The sequence below is a fragment of the Hemibagrus wyckioides genome, linkage group LG09 (assembly GCF_019097595.1).
Source record: "Hemibagrus wyckioides isolate EC202008001 linkage group LG09, SWU_Hwy_1.0, whole genome shotgun sequence".
Taxonomy (NCBI): Eukaryota; Metazoa; Chordata; class Actinopteri; order Siluriformes; family Bagridae; genus Hemibagrus; species Hemibagrus wyckioides.
The window spans coordinates 23111020-23134810 of NC_080718.1; the positions used below are offsets into that span (position 1 = coordinate 23111020).

The 23791-nt window shown below is 37.5% G+C and overlaps 1 protein-coding gene across 1 annotated transcript in view; it reads right to left on the reverse strand.

The window, feature by feature from the left end:
* Nucleotides 1-23791, reverse strand: part of alk (ALK receptor tyrosine kinase) — a 410764-nt gene that overhangs the window by 22049 nt on the left and 364924 nt on the right. Inside the window, exons 9-15 of the mRNA XM_058399951.1 lie at nucleotides 23502-23668; nucleotides 20470-20564; nucleotides 13230-13364; nucleotides 3506-3668; nucleotides 3189-3336; nucleotides 2664-2774; nucleotides 2214-2355 (exon numbers count right to left, since the gene is read on the reverse strand). Of these exons, the coding sequence (XP_058255934.1) occupies nucleotides 2214-2355; nucleotides 2664-2774; nucleotides 3189-3336; nucleotides 3506-3668; nucleotides 13230-13364; nucleotides 20470-20564; nucleotides 23502-23668 (961 nt within the window). The remainder of the gene's footprint in view (nucleotides 1-2213; nucleotides 2356-2663; nucleotides 2775-3188; nucleotides 3337-3505; nucleotides 3669-13229; nucleotides 13365-20469; nucleotides 20565-23501; nucleotides 23669-23791) is intronic.

The following is a 23791-nucleotide window of genomic DNA, read 5'->3' on the forward strand; positions in this document are numbered from 1 at the left end:
CTTATGTCTATAGCTTAATTAACTAATATGATTGCAAACTGTAAATAAATTAAGATTGTAATTTAAATTTTGATTATTGTATGTAATATGCCAATTAGCCATGCATGTATCTTGGTAACTTTTAAAATCATATTTAAGCCTACACCAGCTTTAGAATTATTTTAGAATACGGTTGCTAAGGTGGTTACATCAGCAACCTTGCATCTTTACTCAGAGCCCATTAGACGAAAAAGTAAAGCAAAGCAGACAGTGTAATCCTGCAGGCTGATTAAATTGGTCATTATAATGACAGCCGAAGCTGGTATAAAAAGTTCTACTCACATAATTGTGGGTTTCTGTAAATAAATGCATGATACAATATTGACATGATATCTCAGTGTGTGATGCAAACATGAAACACGGGAAAGGAAACTTTGTGCATGCTGCTAATTTATATCTGCTCAGATCCTGTTATAGACATCATGTTAGAGACATCATTGTGAGTAACAGACAGTGTGGATACAACTAAGGTGCTGTATTTGTATACACCATTTTTCATCAGTTTCTGCCATGAGATATTCTATGAAACATTTAAGGTTTCATTTTTTACGTGGTGTAGTCAAACATTATCATATTATATAGTACTATTACACCAATCAGACATAACATTATGAGCACTGACAGGTGAAGTGAATAACACTGATGATCTCCTCATCATGGCACCTGTTAGTGGGTGGGATATATTAGGCAGGAAGTGAACATTTTGTCCTCAAAGTTGATGTGTTAGAAGCAGGAACAATGGGCAAGCGTAAGGATTTGAGAGAGTTTGACAAGGACCAAATTGTGATGGCTAGAAGACTGGATTAGGAGTGGCCAAGGCTCGTTCATGCACATGGGGAGCGAAGGCTGGCCTGTGTGATCCGATAGAACAGACGAGCTACTGTTGCTCAAATTGCTGAAGAAGTTAATGCTGGTTCTGATAGAAAGGTGTCAAAATACACAGTACATGACAGTTTGTTGTGTATGGGGCTGCATAGACGCAGACCAGCCAGGGTGCCAATGCTGACACCTGTACTCCGCCGGAAGCGGCAACAATGGGCACGTGAGCATCAGAACTGGATCACGGAGCAATGGAAGAATGTGGCCTGGTCTGATGAATCACGTTTTCTTTTACATCATGCGATAAAAATGGCCGGGTGCGTGTGCGTTAAGGGCTGTTTTAGCAGCAAAAGGGGGACCAACACGATATAAGGCAGATGGTCATGATGATCGGTGTACATAGTGCTTGGGATAGCATTAGTTAGGGCTATGAAAACACCTCATAACATTCAATGTCTTTGGGTTGATCTTCAATTCTAGTTGTTTTAAGAATTACCTGAATCCTGTCTGAGCACAGATTGAGACTACAGTGTACAACAAATAAATCCAAGGCCAAGAATAGTGGCTTACATAAGACTTAACACAAGTGAAATATCAGCCTCTACATCTACCAGGCATACCTCATGTGTCATGGCAGAAACCAAAAATAAATATCTGCAATAGAGCAGCGAATGAAGAAGAAGAAGAAGAAGAAGAAGAAGAAGAAGAAGAAGAAGAAGAAGAAGAAAAAGAAGAAAAAAAAGAAGAAGAAAAAGAAGAGGGATTGTGAACGGTCTGTGCTTTGGCCTCTTGTGCTGACTCCCTGCAGCAGTAAATAGAACACAATAGGGGAGCTGGCCTTTGAAAAGCAAGGCTCTGATAGAAGTCATACAGTGCACACAGCAAGAGAGGACCATGGGAGAGACCATATGCATGCACAAACAGACTCACACACACACAAACAGACTCTCAAAAGTATACCCAGACAAAAATACTTAAAAAACTGAATACCTGCTGTCACACACTATCTCTATTTTATTGCTCCAATTTAAAAAGCTCTCAAAAGAACCACACAGAAAGATTGCATACCCTTACATTCCAAAATGAACATCCTAAAACTCTCAGCACAACCGGGACCACAACTCATCACAACATCTCCTCTAAGAACCAATATTTTGTCTAGTCTCTCCAGGTTCTTGACTGAAAACTGCTTGAGTATTCAGCAAGTACTACCGATCAACAGGAGACAAACTGTTGGATGTGTGTAAAGCAATATTTTTATTTTGACCTCCTAGAAATATTTATGGATTACAGTATTTATAGGTTTATTTACAGTATGTAGATTCAAACTCAAACGTTTGTAGATGTAGCTTCACCTGCAGCTCCTGACATGCCATTGAGACCAGGAATAGTGAAGTCATGGTCCACCAGCTCCATCAAGCTCTCAGAGTGGCCGTTGTAGCCTCGACCCCCACCTCCGGCAGCAATTATCAGTGGGATATAAACACCCTTTTCCACCTGAAAGCATATAGCAGTACAATTTTTGAGTGCATTACTCAAAAACACCAGCCTGGATCAATGATCAGTTAACATTTCCAGGTTGCAAATGTACCCAATGACTCTTGACCACAGATCAGTATTGTATTGCTAAGATAATAACAGCTGAGTACATTTTTGTATTAATTTTATTTTGGATTTAAAAAGGCTGACTCAGACCTTTTGTTGCAGTTGTAATTCCCTACTTATGCACATTTCCAGTTTTTCCACTCATCTGATTTATTTGTTTTTAAATCTACCAAGTAATCCATCTATTTTGTTTCTCTTACCTTAAAAATGTAGGTAGCACCCCCTCCTCCACCACCTCCTCCCTTCAACATGCTCTTGCTGTCTGGAGGGCCTTTCTGTTCAAGACAGATCTTCCGCAGAGGCTCCTCAGTCTATATGAGAGCAGAGTAGAGATCCAGCAGGTAATTATTTCATCTCTAAATCCAGCTTTTTTTTCCATAGCTAAGCCTTGGTATTGCTCACAAGCTAATACATGACTAGGTAATTACCGGCACTATAGCTACACTGGGCAAGAACTACTATACTGTAAATCAACAGTGGCCTATTGTACTCTAAACTGGGTTACAGTGGAATACAGAACTGTACTCTACACAGGAAAAGAGTACTCTACACTCGGCTACAGTACTGTACTCTACACTCAGGTATAGTATTGGACTTTAAACTGGGATATTGTATTTTACCCCATATTGGGATACTGTAGTGTATGTACTCTACATCATACTACAAACACATATATTGGACATGTTTCATGTAAATTCATGTAAATATAAGCTATATTTACTCACTTTAGAACAGGCGTCTTCTCCCTGCTGTCCCACTAGTATGTATAGCACCTCATCTTTGTGCAGCCTAAAGTCTCCAACAATACAGACTCCATGTGATCTGAACATGTTGAGAACACTACGTCCACCTGCTGCACCATAAGCTGTGATCCTAGAAGTCCCAAAGTACAAATAGACATGTCAAATCTCAAAAGATAGATAAATATTACTATACAATTATATATGAAGATAGGACGTTTGGTCTGAGATTGGTTATCTGACCAATGATTTATATGTCTGTACTGTATGTTGAAGTTATGATTTTTCACAGTAATACATACCTGTATAATCCAGTTTCAGGAACCTTCCACATCTGGATGCCCTTGAGTGCTCCCTTTATTCCCACAGTCACATCCATATTGCTTTTACGGTAGGAACTGCTACACTGAGACGGAGTAGGACCAATTGGCCCTGTAGCCCCACAGGTGTGGAAAATCCACTTGGCTGCAAAGACATACACAGACATTCATATATCTGTTTTTTGGATGTTCATTCATTTACACTTATTGATCACTTCATTAAAACACTATACTAATACGGGGAAGGGTCTCCCTTTGCTCTCAAAATAACCTCAACTGGTTGGTTATGAATAATATATCACAGATTCCACATGATTTTGGAAACATTCCTTTGAAATTCTGGTCCATGATGATATGATAGTGTCACACAATTTCATGCTGCATATCTCTTGTCCTACCACATCCCAAGGTGTTCTATTTGCTTTTGACTGCAAAGACCAGTGAAAGGCATTGATAGAATACTTTATAGCATTATACTTTTATTGGAAGTTGTCATTAGAGGACGTGTAAATTGGAGCCATGAAGAGATGCACATGGTCAGCAATGGCATTCAAATGTGCTGGAGTATTCAAGCAATGATTGGTATTAATGGGCCTAAACTGAGCCAAGAAAATATTCCCCACACTATTACACCACCTCCACCAGGACTGTTGACATAAGGCAGGTTGAGTCAATGGATTCATGCTGTTGTTGCCAAATTCTGACCCTACCATCTGTGTGCCTCTGAAGAAATCAAGATTCATCTGACCAGGCTACATTTTCCTAGTCTATAACTATCTAGTTTTGGTGTTCTTGTGCTCAGTGTAGCCTTAGCTTTATATTCTTGGCTGACAAAAGTTAAACCCGGGGTGGTGTCTGCTGTTCTCATCTTCTGAGATGCTTTTTTGCTCACCACAATTGTACAGAGTGGTTATATAAGTTACTGTAGCCTTTCTGTCAGCTTGAACCAGTCTGGCCATTTTCTGTTGACCTCTCTCAACAAAGCATTTCTATCTGCAGAACTGTCACTCACTGGGTGTTGTTTTTCTTTATTGCACTATATGGTGCTCTAGAGATGCATGTGCATGAAAATATTATATGGTGGCTGCTTATATGTGAGAGATGATTGAAAGGAGAGGGGCTGAGAAGTGGAGTACATGCCATATGGTTTTGGTGTCTAGCTTCCAAAATCTCTATTATGTTGAATTATGAGGTAGAGACTCTGGGTCTTACTATCACTCAGTGATTAAAACAAAACAAAACAAAACAAAAATGTGGCACAGACAAGGACTGGACATTATTCCTCATTAGAGCCATAATGGCCCACGTGAAGGCCTGACAGCATTTGCTGCATTTGCCATTAGCCAGGAGATTACTCTTGTCAGATGGGCACAGTGGCAGTGCTCTGAGCTACAGTCTGGAGAAGTTCTTAGAAAGTCAGCCAAGAGAAGCTGCTGTTGCTCCTTTTAACGAGACATTTCTCATTGGATAATAAGGTGCTCCTGAAACCACTACTCTGACAATACAAACCGCACTGCAAACAGAGATTTTGGATAAGACCCAAGTGGAACATTAAGTAGTTCCACCTTGTTGTCAAATCTCATTGCCATTTTCCCTTTTGGACCTTTTGGCCAACCGTGACCTTGTCCAGGATAAAGTGAAGATTACTGAAGATTAATTAAAGAGGCTTTTGGAGTTTTTTCTGCATTTATCAGTGTTTACCCCTCAATGGGCAGCACTTAATGCTATTCTTGAGGCATCTGAGATAGCAGTTTATGAAATTTCATAGGCACCTATTCAGCCAATTTAAGTTTTGGAGTTATTTTCAAAAACTGCTGTCTGTGTGGATGTTAAACAGAGGAGTAAAAACTAGAGTTATTTATAAAATATACAGGCATTAATGAGGAGTGAGGGGAAAAGGGGAGCATGGTTATGCATGCTGAAATAAGCTCTTCTTAATCCTTTTCAAACTAGATAAACAGGTAAACAGATGATGACATTTACGCAATGATGTACAATTTGATGTATAATGCACATGCATAGACAATACATACAGAATTAACATCAAGGTCAAGCATCAGTCGTGAACCAAGGGAGGAGTCATGGATTGGCGTGGGAGAGAAAATACAGTACAGCACATCTTGGATATGAAGCTACAGTGACTTTCAGTTTTAGAGTTTCTCGTTTATGCGTAAACAAGCAGAATTTTCAATAAAATAAAGTCCATTAGTGTCCCATTCTTACACAGAGACTCACTCCAAGGTCTTCAGGCTGCTTCACATCACCACAGCATGCACTACTGAGTTTTATTCCTTACTTACTGCATATCTGTCCCACTCTGCTTTTACTGTTTCTTATATATATATTTATGAAAGGTCCGAAATAGTCCTAACAGTAGTGGATGGATGCTCTTTCAATACAATTAACATAAATTTGTAAAAATGTATCGTTTAAAAGCTCGCGGAAAAAAAGCTAAAATTTAATCAAATCAGTTCACTCTTAGAAATGTTCAGTGCACTAAATGTGCTTTCTATACCAAAATTAATGATCAGACACTATGCTTCATAAATAATACAAGCTTTTACCTCATACTGCACTCTCTCTCTCTCTCTCTCTCTCACACACACACACAGATCTCATTTCTCATTTTGCTCTCCCAGCGATGACTGACATGTCCTATTTCTCAATTACTCGCAAACTTTGCAATTGAAACTTTGACTCTTTCATCTCTCCCTCTCAGTCCCTCTCTCTTTATCTATTTATCTCTCTCTCTCTCTCTCTCTCTCTCTCTCAAACCCAACAAAATATAACATGGGGAAAAACAACACTTATGGTCTTTATTATTTATTTTCCTATTATCATGTGACTCCTATGACAACCGGATACTTCAATATGATGGAATGCTGCTGATGGGCATAGTAATCCTTTCTGTCTGTCTGACTGTCTGTCTTTCTCTCTCTCTCTCTCTCTCTCTCTCTCTCTCTCTCTCACACACACACACACACACACACACACAGGGCACTGACATTTTTGCAAGGCACAAACACACCCAGAAAGCATTGCAGAAGTGCAGCAGACCTTATCAAATAACAAAAGTTTGACTTTTTTATATTCTGTGTAGAACCTGAGGGGTATAAGAAACACGATTTCACATAACTTGTGATCCTGCCCTAAAGTTTTAAATCAGCTATACAAAAGGACTCAGGGCTGTGTGGGAGAGGGAGAATGGCTGAATACGGGTCACAACTCAGGCACTGTTACTAAAAAGGTAAGACAGCCAGGTTGTTTTGCTAGAGCACAAAAGTGTTGAAACATGTAAAAGCTGCTGGTGTTCAAGCTTCTTTGACCCACAGGAACAAGCTACTAAAAAAAATCCCTTTCATCTAAATGCACAATCCTCTAAAGCACATGCACGACTCTTTCTCTAAACCAGGGTATTCAATTAAAATTTGAATGAACGGTCCAGCTACATGAAATTCCCTGCTTTCAAAAGCAAAGAGAAGAAACTCACATGACTGAATAGTGACAACACATACATTTTAATACTTAAACATAAATGATTAATTAACAGTGATTATTAGGACATGTGTATGTTTTTTTTTTTGACACTTAATACACTACAAAGGCCCATGAGAGCAAAACGAGCATTGACAAAACCAAAAACTCAACAGCTATCAGAAACCAAAAAATTAACAACACATCCAAAAACATAGCACTAAGTTGTTTTGAAATGTGTTATCGTTTTTGGTTTTGTTTGTGTTTTCTGATTTGCTAGTAGTTTTGGTTTGTTAATGTGTTTCACTCTTAGCTGAGCCACCATACCAAACAGATAAGACACATATATTTGTATTATTAATAAATAAATAAATAAATAAATAAGCCACACAAATCAGTACAGAGAGAGTAAATAAAAATAAATAAACAAATCAACAAACAAACAAATAACTAAATAAACCACACAAATCAGTGCAAAGAGAGTAAATAAAAATGAAAAAATGTACTGACCTAACAGTCTCCATCCCTGAAGCTAGTCTCTTTTCTGATTCACCATCCAATGAACTAAATAATTTACACATTTGCATGTGATAAACTTTAACAATAAAGCTTCTGTTTCAGAAACCAAGACATTTTCAGAAAACTAGAGTGCAGAAGTTTCTTTTATATATATATATATATTGATCAGCTTGGCTAGAGACCTTTTTTTATACATTCTGTGCTTTGGAAATACTTCTTATCCAGATGCTTGCTTGCCAGTTGATGGCACATATGATTTATAACCTTGACTGGCACATACAGGAATGACCAAGAGGATGTCAGTAATTGTTAGAATAACGTTCATGTGAGAAGATTAACTTCTTGTAGAGGGAAATGAGCAAAGGAAGTGAAAGGGGAGGCCATAGAACATGGTTTTCATCTCAAGCTTCCACTTTACAAGTGCTTGGTTTAGATGTGGGTCACAGAGAGCACAGAGCATCACAAGGTTAGTGATGCACCCATTTTTTCCACATCAAAGTAATCAAGCAGACAAAGGCTGAAAAAAAAATAAGCCTGTCTAGATGAGAGTACCTGTCCTGTCCTCTACTCGCATTCAACATAAAGCAGCATCCAGAGCAGGGTTCAGCTCAGTTTCTGGAAATCGACTGGGGAAACAGAAAAAGCCTGAAAAACCAGACTGCTGCTGTGTAGAGACGGAGGTGAGGGAAATGAAGCGGATTCCAAAAGTTTACTCATTATTCATGTTAAAATACAGCTATAGAAAATGAGCTATATGCATCATTTGACAGCATGATTGTCTTCTCGCCAGTTTGAATTTACACTGCAGTCTGTTACATACATCGTGAGATCACAGTGTGCCTTCTTTCAGAATAGAAAATTTCATGTTAATGTTTCAAACTGACCACCTACACAGCAAAATTCCCAGCGCTGCATTAACAAACACAGTGCTCATTTGTGTCCAGCTGGGCTTTAACTCTGTAGGTGAACAATGTAGGCGTTAATTAAACTCTGGGGATTTTTCTATTTTCAAGATCCCCAAAATAAAAGCACACCAAAAGGAAAAAATATATATAATAAAATTAAAAATAAAATAAGCAAACAGGTTAAATTACTCTTTCAGAGTCCTTGGATCAAAGATTCAACTAATAAATATGTGTATGTATCTTTATATATCACTTATCCTACAGAGGATCAACAAAGCGGGGGATACCCTGGACGAGGTGCCAATCCATCACACACACACACACACACACAGTCACACACTACAGACAATTTAGAGATGCCAATCAGCTTACAACACATGTCTTTGGACTGGCTGAGGAAATTTGGTGCACCTAGAGGAATCCCCCAAAGCATGGGAAGAACATGCAAACTCCACACACACCCCTGTGTTGTGCAAATCAAACCCCCAACCCTATATGTATGAGGCAAATGTGTTAAGAAACTATGCTTCTGTCATATTAGACAAAGATTTTCTGTTTCATTGCCATAACCAAGCAATAAATAAATGCTTAAACCCACCAAAAACACTGGCTTGAAACAATAATTCTAACACCAACAAATGACTGCCCCTCCCCACCACTAGAGGTCACTACCTCCTGAATTCCCATTACTTCTGGTTCACTTCCTGTTTTTGTAGTACAGTGGGTTTTAAAAACCATTTTTATAGGGATCACCTCAGTACAGAGGTCATTCATTCATATACATTACTTAAAGTTGCACAATAATATTTATCTATGTATTATAGCCATGCAACTTTTTATTCTGGAACTTCCCACAGGCATGACACATTAGGTCCAAGTTAACATTAATAATAATTATTTATAATAAATGTGTTTCTGAAATATTCAGGGTTTGGATTTACCTAACTGACCTATCAAATAGGGTAATAACTTTAATAAAACGTTTTTTATTATTGTATTTTGATAATATTTGGTTTGTGATCTCTCCACCATTTAAAAACATAAAAAAACAGCCCCTCTGCTGACTCTTGACAAACAACTCAGATTTGTGAGATCCACCGTTCACGTATATAAAAATGCGAAGGACATTCATACACTGTGAAGTCTTGCCAGACAATAGGCTTGTGCAAGTTCTGAGCCTTGGTATTCGCGTAATTGTTTATGCTGTGTTTGCTTTGCCCATTTTCATGGTTTGTTCTATGGATAATGCTCTGGCTTGTTTGCACTGTGATATGTCTTGTTCAGGCTACTTCCTGTTTACTGACTTTGATTTGGATTTCATTTTGTATCTCTGGATTGGGTATTATCTCTGAATTGTGCCTCTGTGCATGCATCCTCTCTCTCTCTCTCTCTCTCTCTCTCTCTCTCTCTGAGCCTGATATGTTACAATAGCACACTGAAGAAATGGTTTGAAATGAGCTCCTGCAAATCCAAACTGCCAAGTATACAGTCTAACTAGAACGACTGAAAATATTGCAGCTGTCATAGCTTTCATTTTAGTAACAGCTGAACTACCCTGAATGTTCTCGCAACAGGAAATAACCGAATATTACATGTACAGAACAGAGGCACTCAGGATTTCCAGGCACAAATAGCAAATGCAACACTGTTTCCTAATTCCAGTGACCTAACAAACTACTAAGCACTTTCAGTTGGGCAGCCTGCCATAAACACACTGTGCCACAGGGGACCGTATCTGATTGAGCCGCATTCCTCTAATGGGTCTTAACGAATTGCAGATTAGGATCCTATTCGGATTTATTAAGACTGCGATTGTGTGGGAACTATGTCACAAACATCACCTGGGTCCGTGCCAAAAGTACTGATTAATGCAGTTACTTGAATGAGAGTAACTCCTCACCTAAAGTCTATAAATCAGAATAAAATGAAGGATCTGTCTTGCAGAGATATTAAAAATAATGTGCAGCATGGTGCGATCATTCAGCTCCACTAAACAGGAAGTGAATGAATCCAAGGGACATCTCCAAACTGTATACAGAGATAAATCTGTCTAGCATATGACCGAGATGACTTCTGCTCATTTCTTTTTAGACCTTTGGTGAGCCTTTAGAAAAAGGATGTAAGAAAATCTTGCATGTCTGGGTTTTAGTATGCAGGTAGAGGGAGATTTTTTAGAGCTCTCGCCGGTCTTTGAGGCGAAATGTAATAAATCAGTTTAGCAATAAACACTGACAAACCTTCCCCTTTCCTCTCATGCCTTTTGTTGAAATTCTAGCATACTACTCACATGAATTGCTTCCACAGAGAGTGCAGAAATCACATAAATATTTGCAGTACCTCAAAAATGGCTAGATGATGTAATAGGCATGAATTCCAAGTATACAGACTGAGCTATCTTCCTGGTGCATCCCATGATGCTTTTTAGCTATTTGACTTGAAAAATAATATCTGGAAACAAGTATTGAAGTTCATGTCTACATTGCAGTTCAAGGCGGTATGAAAAATGTTACAATTCTCCTCTTTTTCCAATTTATTTAGTTTGCTATTTTTATTTATCATTATTATTTATCATACACTAATGCATTTGTCTCTCATATATATCTCCCGCTCATTCTTTTTTGCACCATATCTGTGTGTAGGTGTGTACAACTGTAGCATAATAAGTTTCATTGTATACAGATGCTTAAAGCACTTTTTATACACATGACAATAAGCTTGCCTATGTCAGTCAAATCCTCTATATATTTTTCTTAAAGGTTTTTTAAAGGTTCAGTATTTGACTGATTGTGACAGGGCTTACTTGATAAATAAGATTATTAGTTACTGGATATATCATCCATCCATTATCTGTATCGCTTATCCTATACAGGGTCACAGGGAACCTGGAGTTCATCCCAGGGGTGTGAACCCATCACAGAGCACAATCATAGACACACTCTCACGAAGCGGACGATTTAGAGATCAGCCCACAGTGCATGTCTTTGGACTGGGAGAGGAAACCCGAGTACATGGAAGAAACTCCATGTATGGAATTGAACCATTAACCCTGGAGGTGTAAAGCAAATGTGCTAATCAATAATCAATAAGCCACCATGCCCCCTGCTACACATACAGTATCATTTCTATTATTTACACTGCATTTCGTTATTCCCAAATTAAATGTCAAAACCATGTACTTGGGTTAGTCTCAACTAAATGAAATCATTTGATGATCATTTCTTAAATTTCCTGATTTATATGCTATAGAAATTCTGAAGGATTGTTACCTAAATATTTCATAATTCAGTAAATGATCCATTTTGTCTTGATGGCAACATAAAAACACTACCTCCAGTTGTAAGATGCCAAGAAATTGATCCATAATTCTGTTTTCTCTCGACTTCACTATAGTAATACACTTCTCACAGGACATCCTATGTCTACAACAAACAAGCTACTGGCAAAATGCAGCAGAGAATATTAACATGGACTAGAAAACATATACAGCAGTTAGTTCTGGTCCACTAATTTGATTTGTCGAGTGCTGTTCCAAGTATGCTGTATTCCCTATAAATGAATTAGGATGTTTCACTGTGTGTATCATTGTGCTAGTCTGCATTTGCCATGTAAAATAATTTCACTTCCTGGGTTGAAGCCATTTTCACAGTAGAGTTCGGAGGAAGGTGAAAAGAAAGTAGGAAAGTCACCTTTAATAGCGCGCTAGCTGCTGTGCTATAAGGTGATTGTAAGATCTGTTTGAGATCTGTTTCCACAAGTGGGGCAAAAATAAACAGAACTTTTGGAAATATTGTGTCTGAAATGTCGCTTACTTGATATTAATTTCTTGTTTTCAAAAACTGTTATTCAAAAGCAATATTGCACGTGCAATCACACAGTTATGCTGAATATCAACACGGCTGTCGTTAGCTACAGCAAATCTCAACCACTATATATATATATATATATATATCATGCCATAAAACCTAGTGCTAGCCTCATCCATATTTTTTACATATGAAACGTAAAAGATAGTTAAAGCAGCCTTTTGTTTTTCTGCTTCAAAGATCTAGCAGACATTACCTTTAAACATTCCTCCAGCTCCATTAATCACTGTGTGAATTACTTTTATGTTACATTTTTTTCATTATTTCAATGATTATACTATTATTTTACTCCAAAACACTATCACTGTTTTTTTTTTTTTATTTTATGATTTTATGATTTTACTATTTTCCTCTTCTTGCCATTGCTATTATTTATTGAATTATTATTTGCCTTTTTATTATTTATTTATTTTTTTTAACTACCCTTTGTTTTACTTCATGCTATAAAGCATTTTTAAAACTGATTTTTGAACGGCTATAAAAATAATGATTTTTTTATGAATAGATAAAGAAGCAGAAGAAGAAGAAGAAGAAGAAGAAGAAGAAGAAGAAGATGATGATTTATTGTTGTTGTCATTCAATTAATCTTCTGACAAAAGCGCTAACCTCTATAGGTATCAGTCAGAGACTCATCTGATGTTTAATAATCCTGTGTTTCAGCAATCCAACCATCAAAATTATGCATTAACAGTCCACAATTAATCATAATCAGTAATAATTTAGTGTTTGTCATTAAAGATGGAGGTCTAGACCAAGAGATTTACACAAGAAAAAAAATCTGGCAACCTTACAAGTGTGAGTCATTTTAATAACCTGATTTGGCCGTGCAGAAATTCAGCTTAAGCAGGCCTGTAATGCAGCTCTGAATACAGAACAATTCTAGTCTAAATATTGAAGTAACTTTTGAACTTAATTTGCTAACAGAGTGAAGAGGAAGAGACTTACTGTCTGCAGACACGGGGAGGAGGGCCAGCGCTCCTGCGCCTCTGTTTACTGGGGTCATGGGCTTCATGTGATTAGTCGGTCTGAACGGAACTGGTGTAACACTTGTAGGAACCACTGGTGGGAATTCTCCATTAGCTAAAAAAGAATATGAAAATAGTTCAAGCTTACTTTTTTACTGTGGTTCAAATTAGGCCAAACATAAATAACTGCACAGGGTATGAATCATGAATCAAATAATAAGGAATCATGTCTACATTGTGACCTTGTTACAGAATTATATACTAAAACAGATATTACCTAGCACACTCTGATGAACCCTTTATCTGTTTCTAAGCACATATATGAATTTGTTAGGCCTGTAAGTCAAAAGTAACCTGTGATAAATCAAAAGATTAAAAAGAGAGCACACGTGGCTGGTTCTTTATGTAGCCTCTGGTGAAAAAGTAAGGACACAATTGCATATTTCTTAATTACAATGACAAGTCACATGAGATCCAGCAATTGTTTCATTTGCCACTTTCCTCAGAAGACAGATCACCCCTTCACCCCAAATATAGTTCAACTAACAGTGGTGGGACTGTGTGTAAAATCTCATTGCAAAAAAAACGAAAACCCTCACGTGAAAGCAACTCCCACATCACTTCAGCCTGAGCTAGCATCATTCATCATATTCATCATCTGGCTGTGTTCCCTACTGCTCACAGCTTTTCATGCTGCACGCTGCCACCACAGCTATTATCAGGCCTCCCATTTGAGACATCAGTTTGTGGAACATGTGACTGGTTAAAAGCATGGCCCAGACTTCCTCTGTCCTAATTCTCAATCCAAACAGGCCAGCAATATTTCTCAGCAGGAAAATGAACATTTAGATATAGAGGTTGTTCTCAGAATGTCCTGTATCAATTAGTGGCAGTTATGATGCTATGTAATATCTTCAGTCTGATTGGTTCAAAGGTGTGGATGAAGTTTCTAGAACGGTCAGGTCCTTGAACTGAAGCGCCAGGCATAATTCAAATCTTAATCTATATTTCAAAGCAATTATAGTTTATATAGGAGCAGCTCTCAGAAACTTGTATGATGGATGCTGCAAAAGACTATTTTTCCATTTTCTGTATCCTACATTGGGTGACAGGGACTTGGAGCTTAATATAGGGGACTTGGGGCACAAGGGCATTAGGCAGGGGAGCTGGGATCCTGGACAGGGTATTAATCACTCACGAGGCACTCTCACAAGCTACAGACAATTTAGTGATGACAATCAGCCTCTGATCCCAGAGGTGTGACGTAAACATGCTAACCACTAATCCACATGTCCCATGTTAAGCTAATAATGAACAAATAAAAAAAAACTGCAATTGTTGATAGGTGTGATGGATGCAGAGTGCAGAGTCTTTTATTAATTGTGAAACACAAGAGAACAAGGACTAGGGCTATGTAACAAATACAAATTAGACAAGCGTGGAATTAAGATAAACATGGTGTGGAAAAAGGACAATAAACAGTAATGCTACTTACAACAGATGATGCTAGATAAAGAGTGCTACACAAAAACATGACTTAAATATTATCGGATGAACGTGATTCAGATGTTTACAATCATGTAGCTTGGTGCGTGACATGAACATGTGTTGTGCAATGGCTGATGATTCTGCTGATGATGCTATTGCTTGTGAGGGTGGTGGTGTTGTCCCATGCCTCTATCAGCGCTAACCTGACAATATGCTATACTGTAACTTTCCGTAATGGGACGTTTATTTCCAGCATTATTTATTTCCAGTGTCTGTGCTTTGGAGTAGTCAGTATGTTTTCCAGCATGGGCAGGTTTTCAGGACAGATGGCTTTTCAGTTTCTCTGTAAGAAAGCTGCGTTTCTTCATCTTATTGACTTGACAGATGGAACAGTTGTTTATACCTGCTCTAACATAAGGGATAAAAGGAACTAACTTTTTTCTTCCCACAGCATTAAAAGTAACTATAAATAGATTATAAAAAGTACCATTTGATGTTCATTAATAAACAAAAAAATAAAACGGCTCTGAGTTGATAACATGAACTCTGTAGGAAGCCACGATAAATAAAATCTATGTATATTTGCCTAGATCATGTAAAAAAAATATATATTTTTATCCCATATCCCAAGGGAAGGTGAAGGCTAGCACATGCTAGCCACTGCTGCTCATATACCACAGGGCAGTCGAGTATGTTCAAAGAACTGCCCTTTTCTGCATATATGAGCTCACAGACACTAATCATTGGTTAATGTTGCTTTAATTGACAGCAGAGAGCGTAACATCATCCCTCCGAACCAGACAGCATGGACAGTTTTGCTCTCTCAGCCACAGACGGCTGTAATTATTATCAGGACTTGAATTTGTGATCTGTTGATTAGCTGAACACTTTCTGTTAAATGATTAAAACTCATAACCCCCTTTAACTCCTTGGCACCGTTGGTCAGACTATTATTTACTTCTGGAGCTGCATATACGTCATATTAGTTTTACTGTTAAGCTTAAAATTCAAAGTCTTCATGCTAATTTTGTAATATTTTATTAAGACATATAACAAGGCATCCCTTTGTAATTAGTGACATGGTCAACTTTAACATAAAGATTTAAGGGATCAAGGAACCTGAGCTGGATTTTACAATTTTTTTTCTGAGTTATCAGCCCCACTGAGACACAAAAGGGCTACAAAACCAATTTGGACAGCTTTATAATTCATAATTCTTTTAGCAGAGACTTTTTGTTTGATTTATCAAATGTCTTATTAGGTACGGTGTTAAAACTTGTTTGCAATTATGTTTGAAGGTGAAGGAATACATTAGTGCTTACCCATAACCTTGTAAGAGCTAAATGACCAGTCTGAATATTAAGAAGGAAGGTCAATGGTCAAAACACTAGATTTTAATTGTTGTCACATTTACCTAGCACCTTCATAGTTCGGGTGTTTACTGTGCATGAAGTTTGCATGTGGTTTCCTTCCCCAGTCCAAAGACATGCGTTGTATGCTGAAGGGCATCTCTGTACTGTCCATAATGTGTGAATGATTGTGTGTGTGTGTGTGTGTGTAATTGTGCTCTACAAAGGGTTGGCACTCTGTCCAGAGCGTCCCCTGCCTCGTTCACAGTGAGTCCCCTGGGATAGTCTCCAGGTTCCCTGTGACCCTGTGTAGGATAAGCGCTCCAGAAAATGGATGGATGGATGGATGGATGGATAAAAGCCATTCACACAAAGCCATGGAACTGTGAAGTAAAACCCACATTCAATTACTGACTGCATTAAAAAAATTTGCATAGAAGTGTGTCTACAATTTCACACCTGCTTTTTATATCCATTAATACTATTTGTCCAGACAGTGTTCTTTTTTTTTTTTTTTTTTGCAAACAGCAATAATGTATGTGTATATTACTGTCCATTATTTCTCAGCTCTGTTAAATTCCTGAATCTGATTGGTCCGAAGGTATTGATTAAAAATAGTATTGAGTATTAAAGTGCTCATGTCTCTATATATGTGCAATTCTGAGCTTAATAGATTGAGGAGAGAGACCATAATATGACAATCTAAAACTGTTTGGGCTTGTTAATATTATATTATAATATTTTTTTTATTTACAGATTGTGTGACATTGAGTTACACTGAACAGGAAACAAAGAAAATCTGGCATTGAACATGAACTACACCCTGGTAAATGGCATAATGAATAGTTAGCCCAGAAAATCAACCTGAGACCAGAAATACCCTAATACCTGTAACCATCGCTGCAAACATAATGACCTAACTTTTGTTCAAAGACTGAAAACAGCTCACAGTCTTTCCAGCAACACAACACACTGTACAATGTGGTCTACATCCAGTCTCTCCGGCAAAAACAACAAAAAAAAAAAACACCAGGAATGGGCACTGCAGACACATTAATGCATGCTGTTAGGTAGCTAGAGATAGAGCTCTGCTTCTGGTCATTCATTAATGAGCTGATTCTCTGTTGCACTGCATTGCTGTTAAAAAGCTTTCAGGCTTCAGAAAAACTGTTTCAGCCATCAGAAACAAAAAGGGGATTCTGGCCTTTTTCTGATTCCTTTTTGTTAGCTTTTGCTATCATTTGCAGTTGGCACTTGTGCCCTCCATCCTCTATTTATTATTGATATGGCTCCCTGTCCAAAGCATCATATGAGAGCAAAACTAATAAAAAAAAGGTATAAAAGAAAGCCTGCTGCTATGTGAAAAGGTGAGAAAAAAATAAAAGCAAACACCCACATGGCAAATCCGAAGCCATCTGTTTGGGGTGGAGAACAATGCAGACGAGAGAGAGAGATTTCAGAGGACGCACGCATACACACTTTCAGATACGCATTGAACTAATAGGCATGTGGCACAACACCACAGTGTGGCATGCTTATAAAGTGCAGATGACTTGGTCTACTTTGCTAAAACGTGTGCATCTTTCACAACTTTCAGATGCCATTCTTGCCGATTGACGAGGGGTAAAATATGGCACATCAGATGATTTCATTTGTGGCATAATGCATACATAGTTGGAATTAAAAGGAGCCATCTGTGGGCCGCAGCGATGGATGGCATCCCAGTGGCACCATGTCAAATCAATGCAAGCTGGCAAATACCATCAAATCCAAATTGCAAGGAAAATATTTCACACTGAGTGTCATCCATTTCCCTCAACGCTCTGTTCTCGCACATCAGTGATGAGGAATTATGATTGCAACAGCGCCTCTCTTTGAGGTTTCTTTCTAAGATTGATATCGAGTCTGATGATTTGCTGGATTCATCAAACTAAAGTGGCAGTTTGGTGTTTCTATATTATAGCTTGCAGCTTGGAATTCTTGAATTTAAATCCTTTAAATGAGCCCGAAAGCACTTCAGCTGGATTGTAGATATAAAAAATTTAGATTGAAACTATAACACTTGTTACTCAACTGGATGCAAAGTCAAATGCATACATATTATGCAACACAATCTCATTGTCATGCACATATCTGACATACCCATAATACATAATAAAATAAACAGACAATAAGAGACTGTGTATAAAATAATAAAGTGAGCTATAATCTTATAACAACTTCCCATTCCTCTTATGTATTATTTATTCAGTTCGAAGCTGAAAATCAGATCGGGAAGGAAATCTGGCTTATGCGCAGTACTGCCGAGCTCGCTCGAATTGTGCATGTAAATGGGCTTAGTCTTTTAATGCAACACTTTTGCTTTAATGAGCAGCACTTCTGTTTCGTCTCTCAGCTGCACCGTATTCAGACAGAGGGTCCTCTGAATGATTCCAAAAAATCGTGTTCAGCGTGATTATTATTCTGTTCACAGCTGCAAACGGGAACTCGCTGCTCAGAAGTCAGTGTCAGCATGCTCAGTGAGCCAGTCTACCGGTATTATAGGGCTTGTAGAATTATGACTAATGCATATAAAATAAGTGGGTGTAGGCTTAGCAACAGGTATATATATATATATATATATATATATATATATATATATATATATATAGACACTACCAGTCAAAAGTTTGGACACATCTTCTAATTCCATGGTCTTTCCTGATGTTTATTTCTTTCTATAATAATCTCGTTTGAACAGTTGATATTGAGATATGTCTGCTACTGATGCTCTGTAAAGCCTTCATAACGGCTCTAATCTGAGGTGCTGTTAATTGGTGATTTCTGAGGCTGGTAACTCTAAATGAACTTCTCCTCTGCAGCAGAGGTAAGTTTTGGTCTTGCTTTACTGGGATGGTCTTCATGTGAGCCAGTTTCATCATGGTGCTTGATGGGTTTTGCAAATGCACTCGACAATACTGTTCTTGCAAGAACTGTTCCAGAACACCTGACCTTCGTGTCTTAAAATAACAACTGACTGTTTTTTGTTGTCATTACATATGGATTACTTAAGTCCATGTGTGTTATTTCATAGTTTTGAAATCTCCAGTATTGTTCTAGAATGTAGAAAATAAATCCCTAAACAAAAAACATTGAATTAAAAGGTGTGTCTTTTGACTGGTAGTGTAGATATATATGTACATATATGTTTATTTCTTTCTATTTCTTCTTTGCTGAAGGCGGCTGAAATACACAATAATAAACAATATATATATATATATATATGATCAATCTATAACTGTGAATTCAGATGGCAGTTGAGTGGCAGGACAATATTATCAGTATTACCTGAGGAGTAGTTTACTAGGCAGGCGTAATTAAGCATTATTTTTTGATTCAATAAAGATTGAATTAAACTGTCTACAGTAAAGGCATGCTGCAGACAGTAAATGTCTAAATGTGCACTTCCTGCACTGTCATTACTGACACTTCTGTATTTGCCAGATATAACAACATTATGGACTTATGATTACAGCAGGTCTATAATTATAGGAAATTGTCGTTTAATGGCTGTAAAGTGGTGTGTCTGGTTGCTGGCCAGTTACAGTCCACCTGCGATCTGGATTTGATTTAACAGGCAAACACTATGATGATGATGATAAAGAGGATGGTCATGATTATTATTTACAGAGCAAGGTTTATATTGCTTTACCGCAAACTGTATGAGGGGAAAAAGTCAAAAATTCCAAATTCATAGTCACAAATACATATGAACAATCTGCTGGTTTGGTGGAAAATTTGAACACGTTCAGTAGCATGTATATAATAATGAAATTAACTCTTTTTTTTCCCAGAAAATAAATAGTAAGTAAGTAAGTAAGTAAATAAATCTAAATAAATTAATAAGTTCTAAACTAAACAAAACAAACACAAATGCATAAATAAAAAATAAATAAATAAATAAATAAATGTGTATCAAGGGTATTGTGAAATTTACCATTCCAGATCCAATAAAATAAAATAAAATAAAATAAAATAAAATAAAATAAAATAAAATAAAATAAAATAAAATAAAATAAAATGACAAACAATCCACAAATCTATTCTACCTACTGAAACATTTTACTACATAAGATACTAATGTAGTAATGTATATAACTACACTATAAACTAATAATAATGTATATACAATACATATGCACATTTTATACATATATATATACATAATAATTATAGTATAATAATAATAATCGATCAGAAACACAAGCTTAAAAAAAAAACCTAAACAATGAATCAACCACCCAAATAAATATACCCAAGACAAATATAGAAAAGGAGCCATTATTTCTGGCTGGCATCAGTATACAGTTATGAGGGAAAAAAATATACGAAAAGTTGACTCACTTTCAAGGAAACAGTTCATAGTAAGAGTGAAGTTATCCACAGCAAACGCCACTTCAGAGCCAGAAGAAATCTCTGCTGTGAACTGGAGGTAGAACCTACACAGAATAGAAGAACCAGAAAGTCAACACGGTTCCTTATTTGTTTCTACGTTAAACACTTTCTATCACGGTTGTAGGAATCACGTCAGCCAATATTTAACAAAAAGAACAGAACGATCTGATAACTAATATATTAGACTACTACCAGCCATTGCTGCTCCGATTGCAAGACGTTTTCGGAGCCAACAGAGTAGCACTATGTTCATAAGTCGAACTGTTATTATTTGATTGTGCGCTAGTTTTAAGGACACTTGAGAGGAAGCAAGCTCTTAGACAGATTCTGATGTGGCAGTTCTTCAAATAAAAATTAGGCATAAGAGGTTCAGCAGGACTGAAAATGCTTAAAAATGATTATTATATCTGCAGCACCTGTGGTTATAAATCAAAATTTTATACAACCTTGAAAATTCCTGTCGCTCTAATTTGAGCATGAAATTAATATATAACCTGGCTGGAAGCTCATCCGGGGGGCTTCTAATGTCATATGTTAAAGGGCACCATCACTCTGTGAAGCTTAATTGTAGAAAAATAATAATAATAATAAAAAAAAGATGACAGAGAGGAAAAAAAGGAAAAAAGAAAAGAAAATGAGGCCAAAGTACAAGAAAAAAAAGACCAGATCTGAAATCTTAATCATTCTCTGAGGACAAGCATTAGCAAAGCACGAGCATTCGTAGGAGCCCAATCAAGCAGACGGAGATGAATCAGCCCACTGTTTTCCTCTCTGCTCTACTGTCTCGCAAGTCAAGTGCAATTGCTAATTGGAGTGAAAGTGTAGTTGAATGTGAATGCTCTGTACATTGATTTCTTTTCTTCCCTCTCCCTCCTTTCTGAAGGAGTGAATGATATTGTGGAGCGAGACCAAAAAACAGGCCTGATCTCAGCGGGATTCATTAAGATTTTAGGGTGAATATGGGGCTTCGCACAAAACTGAATGCAAATTACACAATTGTGCATTCTAAAAAGCTGGTAAAGCAGCAAACTATTCAGGCAGCATGGAGTAAGTAACTGTGTTTTGTTTTTTTTTTACCTATTTTAGTTCAGAGAGAGCTATGACTCCCATATGCTGTAGATGAGAAATTTGGTGTAAAGTTGGAAGTCAAAATACACACTAGGGATTTTCACACTGCACTTAACCTCGGGTTACTGTCGTTCTAAACTATGCATTTATCCAATTTTCACACTGGTAATTTAGAAGCAGGGTTAGCGCCACTTTTTACCCGAGGTTATGAAACCCTGCTTTGAAGCAGTTTTTGCACAGCTTTTGCAGTGTTAAACCCACAATGCGGTGCCAAACATGTACATGGCAAAACGATGTGGTGTTACGGCTACATGCTTTGCGACAGACACAATCAGAAATTGAAGAGAGCGTGCCTCATATCATGTGAAAACCAGGACGTAGCAACACAGCAAAAACACTGTATTGTGGAAAAAATAGCGGAACTTTTATATCAGTGAGTGCCTGGTAATTTATGCGACAAGCTTATAAAAATCCAAAAACATTACAGAGCTGTAAAAGATAACTATATCTGCTCGGGAGCAGAAGGGCAGACCTGTAGTTTTGTTCCTCAGAGATGTAAAAAGGTGAGATAAACCGTAATGTAAAGTTGTCACCTGCTATATTTATTTAGTCACGGTTGTTGAGAGCACAGATATGCAATAAGAATGTTAACCTTGGGGTGTGTGATTAATTGTTAATCACAGGTAAAATATCAGCAGAATTTTTTCATTTCATTGTCTGTACCACTTATCCGATCTATACTCGGGTCACGGGGAGCCATTCAGGCCATCTCAGGAGTCATTCAAGGCAGGATACACCCTGGATGGAGTGCCAACCCATTTTAGGGCACACACTCTCATTCACTCATGCAATCACACACTACGGGCAATTTAGAGACTCCAATCAGCCTGTCTTTGGACTGTGGGAGGAAACCGGAGCACCTGGAGAAAACCCACCAAGCACAGGGAGAACATGCAAACTCTACACACACAGTGAGCAGGAGCAAGACTCGAACCCAGGACGCTGGAGGTGTGAAGCAAACATACTAACCACTAAGCCACCGTGCCACCATCAACAGAAAGAAATGTGAAAAAAAGATAAACATATGCTGTATCTGCATCACAGAACTGATTATACATGACTGTAGAAAGGACAATCACACTTCTGTGTTTATAATAATTTATAATCACACTCTCCGGTGTCACCCAAATGAGGATGGGTTCCCTTCTTAGTCTGGTTCCTCTCAAGGTTTCTTCCTCATCTAAGGGAGTTTTTCCTTGCCACAGTCGCCTCAGGCTTGCTCACTAGGGATGATTTTGTCTAACATCTAGGACATTTGCACTATGTTTCTTATGTTCTGTAAAGCTGCTTTGAAACTGTGAGAATGTCCATTGTTAAACGCACTATACAAATAAAATTGAATTGACTTAAACCAGGATTCTAATACAATGATCCATGCTTAACTATTTCAAGTGTGAAAAGCCTACTTTGGTAGTAGGATATGTGTCACAGCGACAGTGCCTGTATCTGATTAGTGCTTTAGATATCTGTAGTTGTTCTTGGATTTATGCCTGAACAGGAAAGTTTTTTAATTAAACTAAATACCTAAAAACAAACTGAGGTAGAATTTTCAGCATAGTGTGTGAATTCTGCCTGTGACATTTCCTCAACCTCAGCAACACTTGAATTCACAATCTTAACTATGAATGTGTGAAGTGAGGGACTAATTTTCCCACTTGCTCACATTTATTATTATTAGTAGTAGTAGTAGTAGCATCATGTTTTATCACAAACTTGATTCAATTTCTCAAAAATATAAACAAAGTTGAATCCTAATTTAAACCACCATAACCCAGATCAGTAAATTATTATGGATGAATAAATCAATGCATATAATATTTGTATTTGTATGCAGATGTGACCTAGATACTTACGAGTCAACTAATCCAAACAGTGGGAAAGTGACGAGTTGCCATCCCTTGTCCATTTTGGCCTCACTGCTGGAGTTCCATAGACTTCTTTGGCCCTCAGGTCCTGTGCTGTTTTCGATGATCCAGAGAGAAAGAAGACCGTTTGGGCTTCCACAAACCTGGAACCGGACCTGCAGATCACATCACACACAGTGCTGCATCTGTGATATACAGAATTTACAACTGACCTCGAATGAATGAATGAATGAATGAAATTGTTTCTTACATCTTGCTACCTTGCATTTTTTTTCATT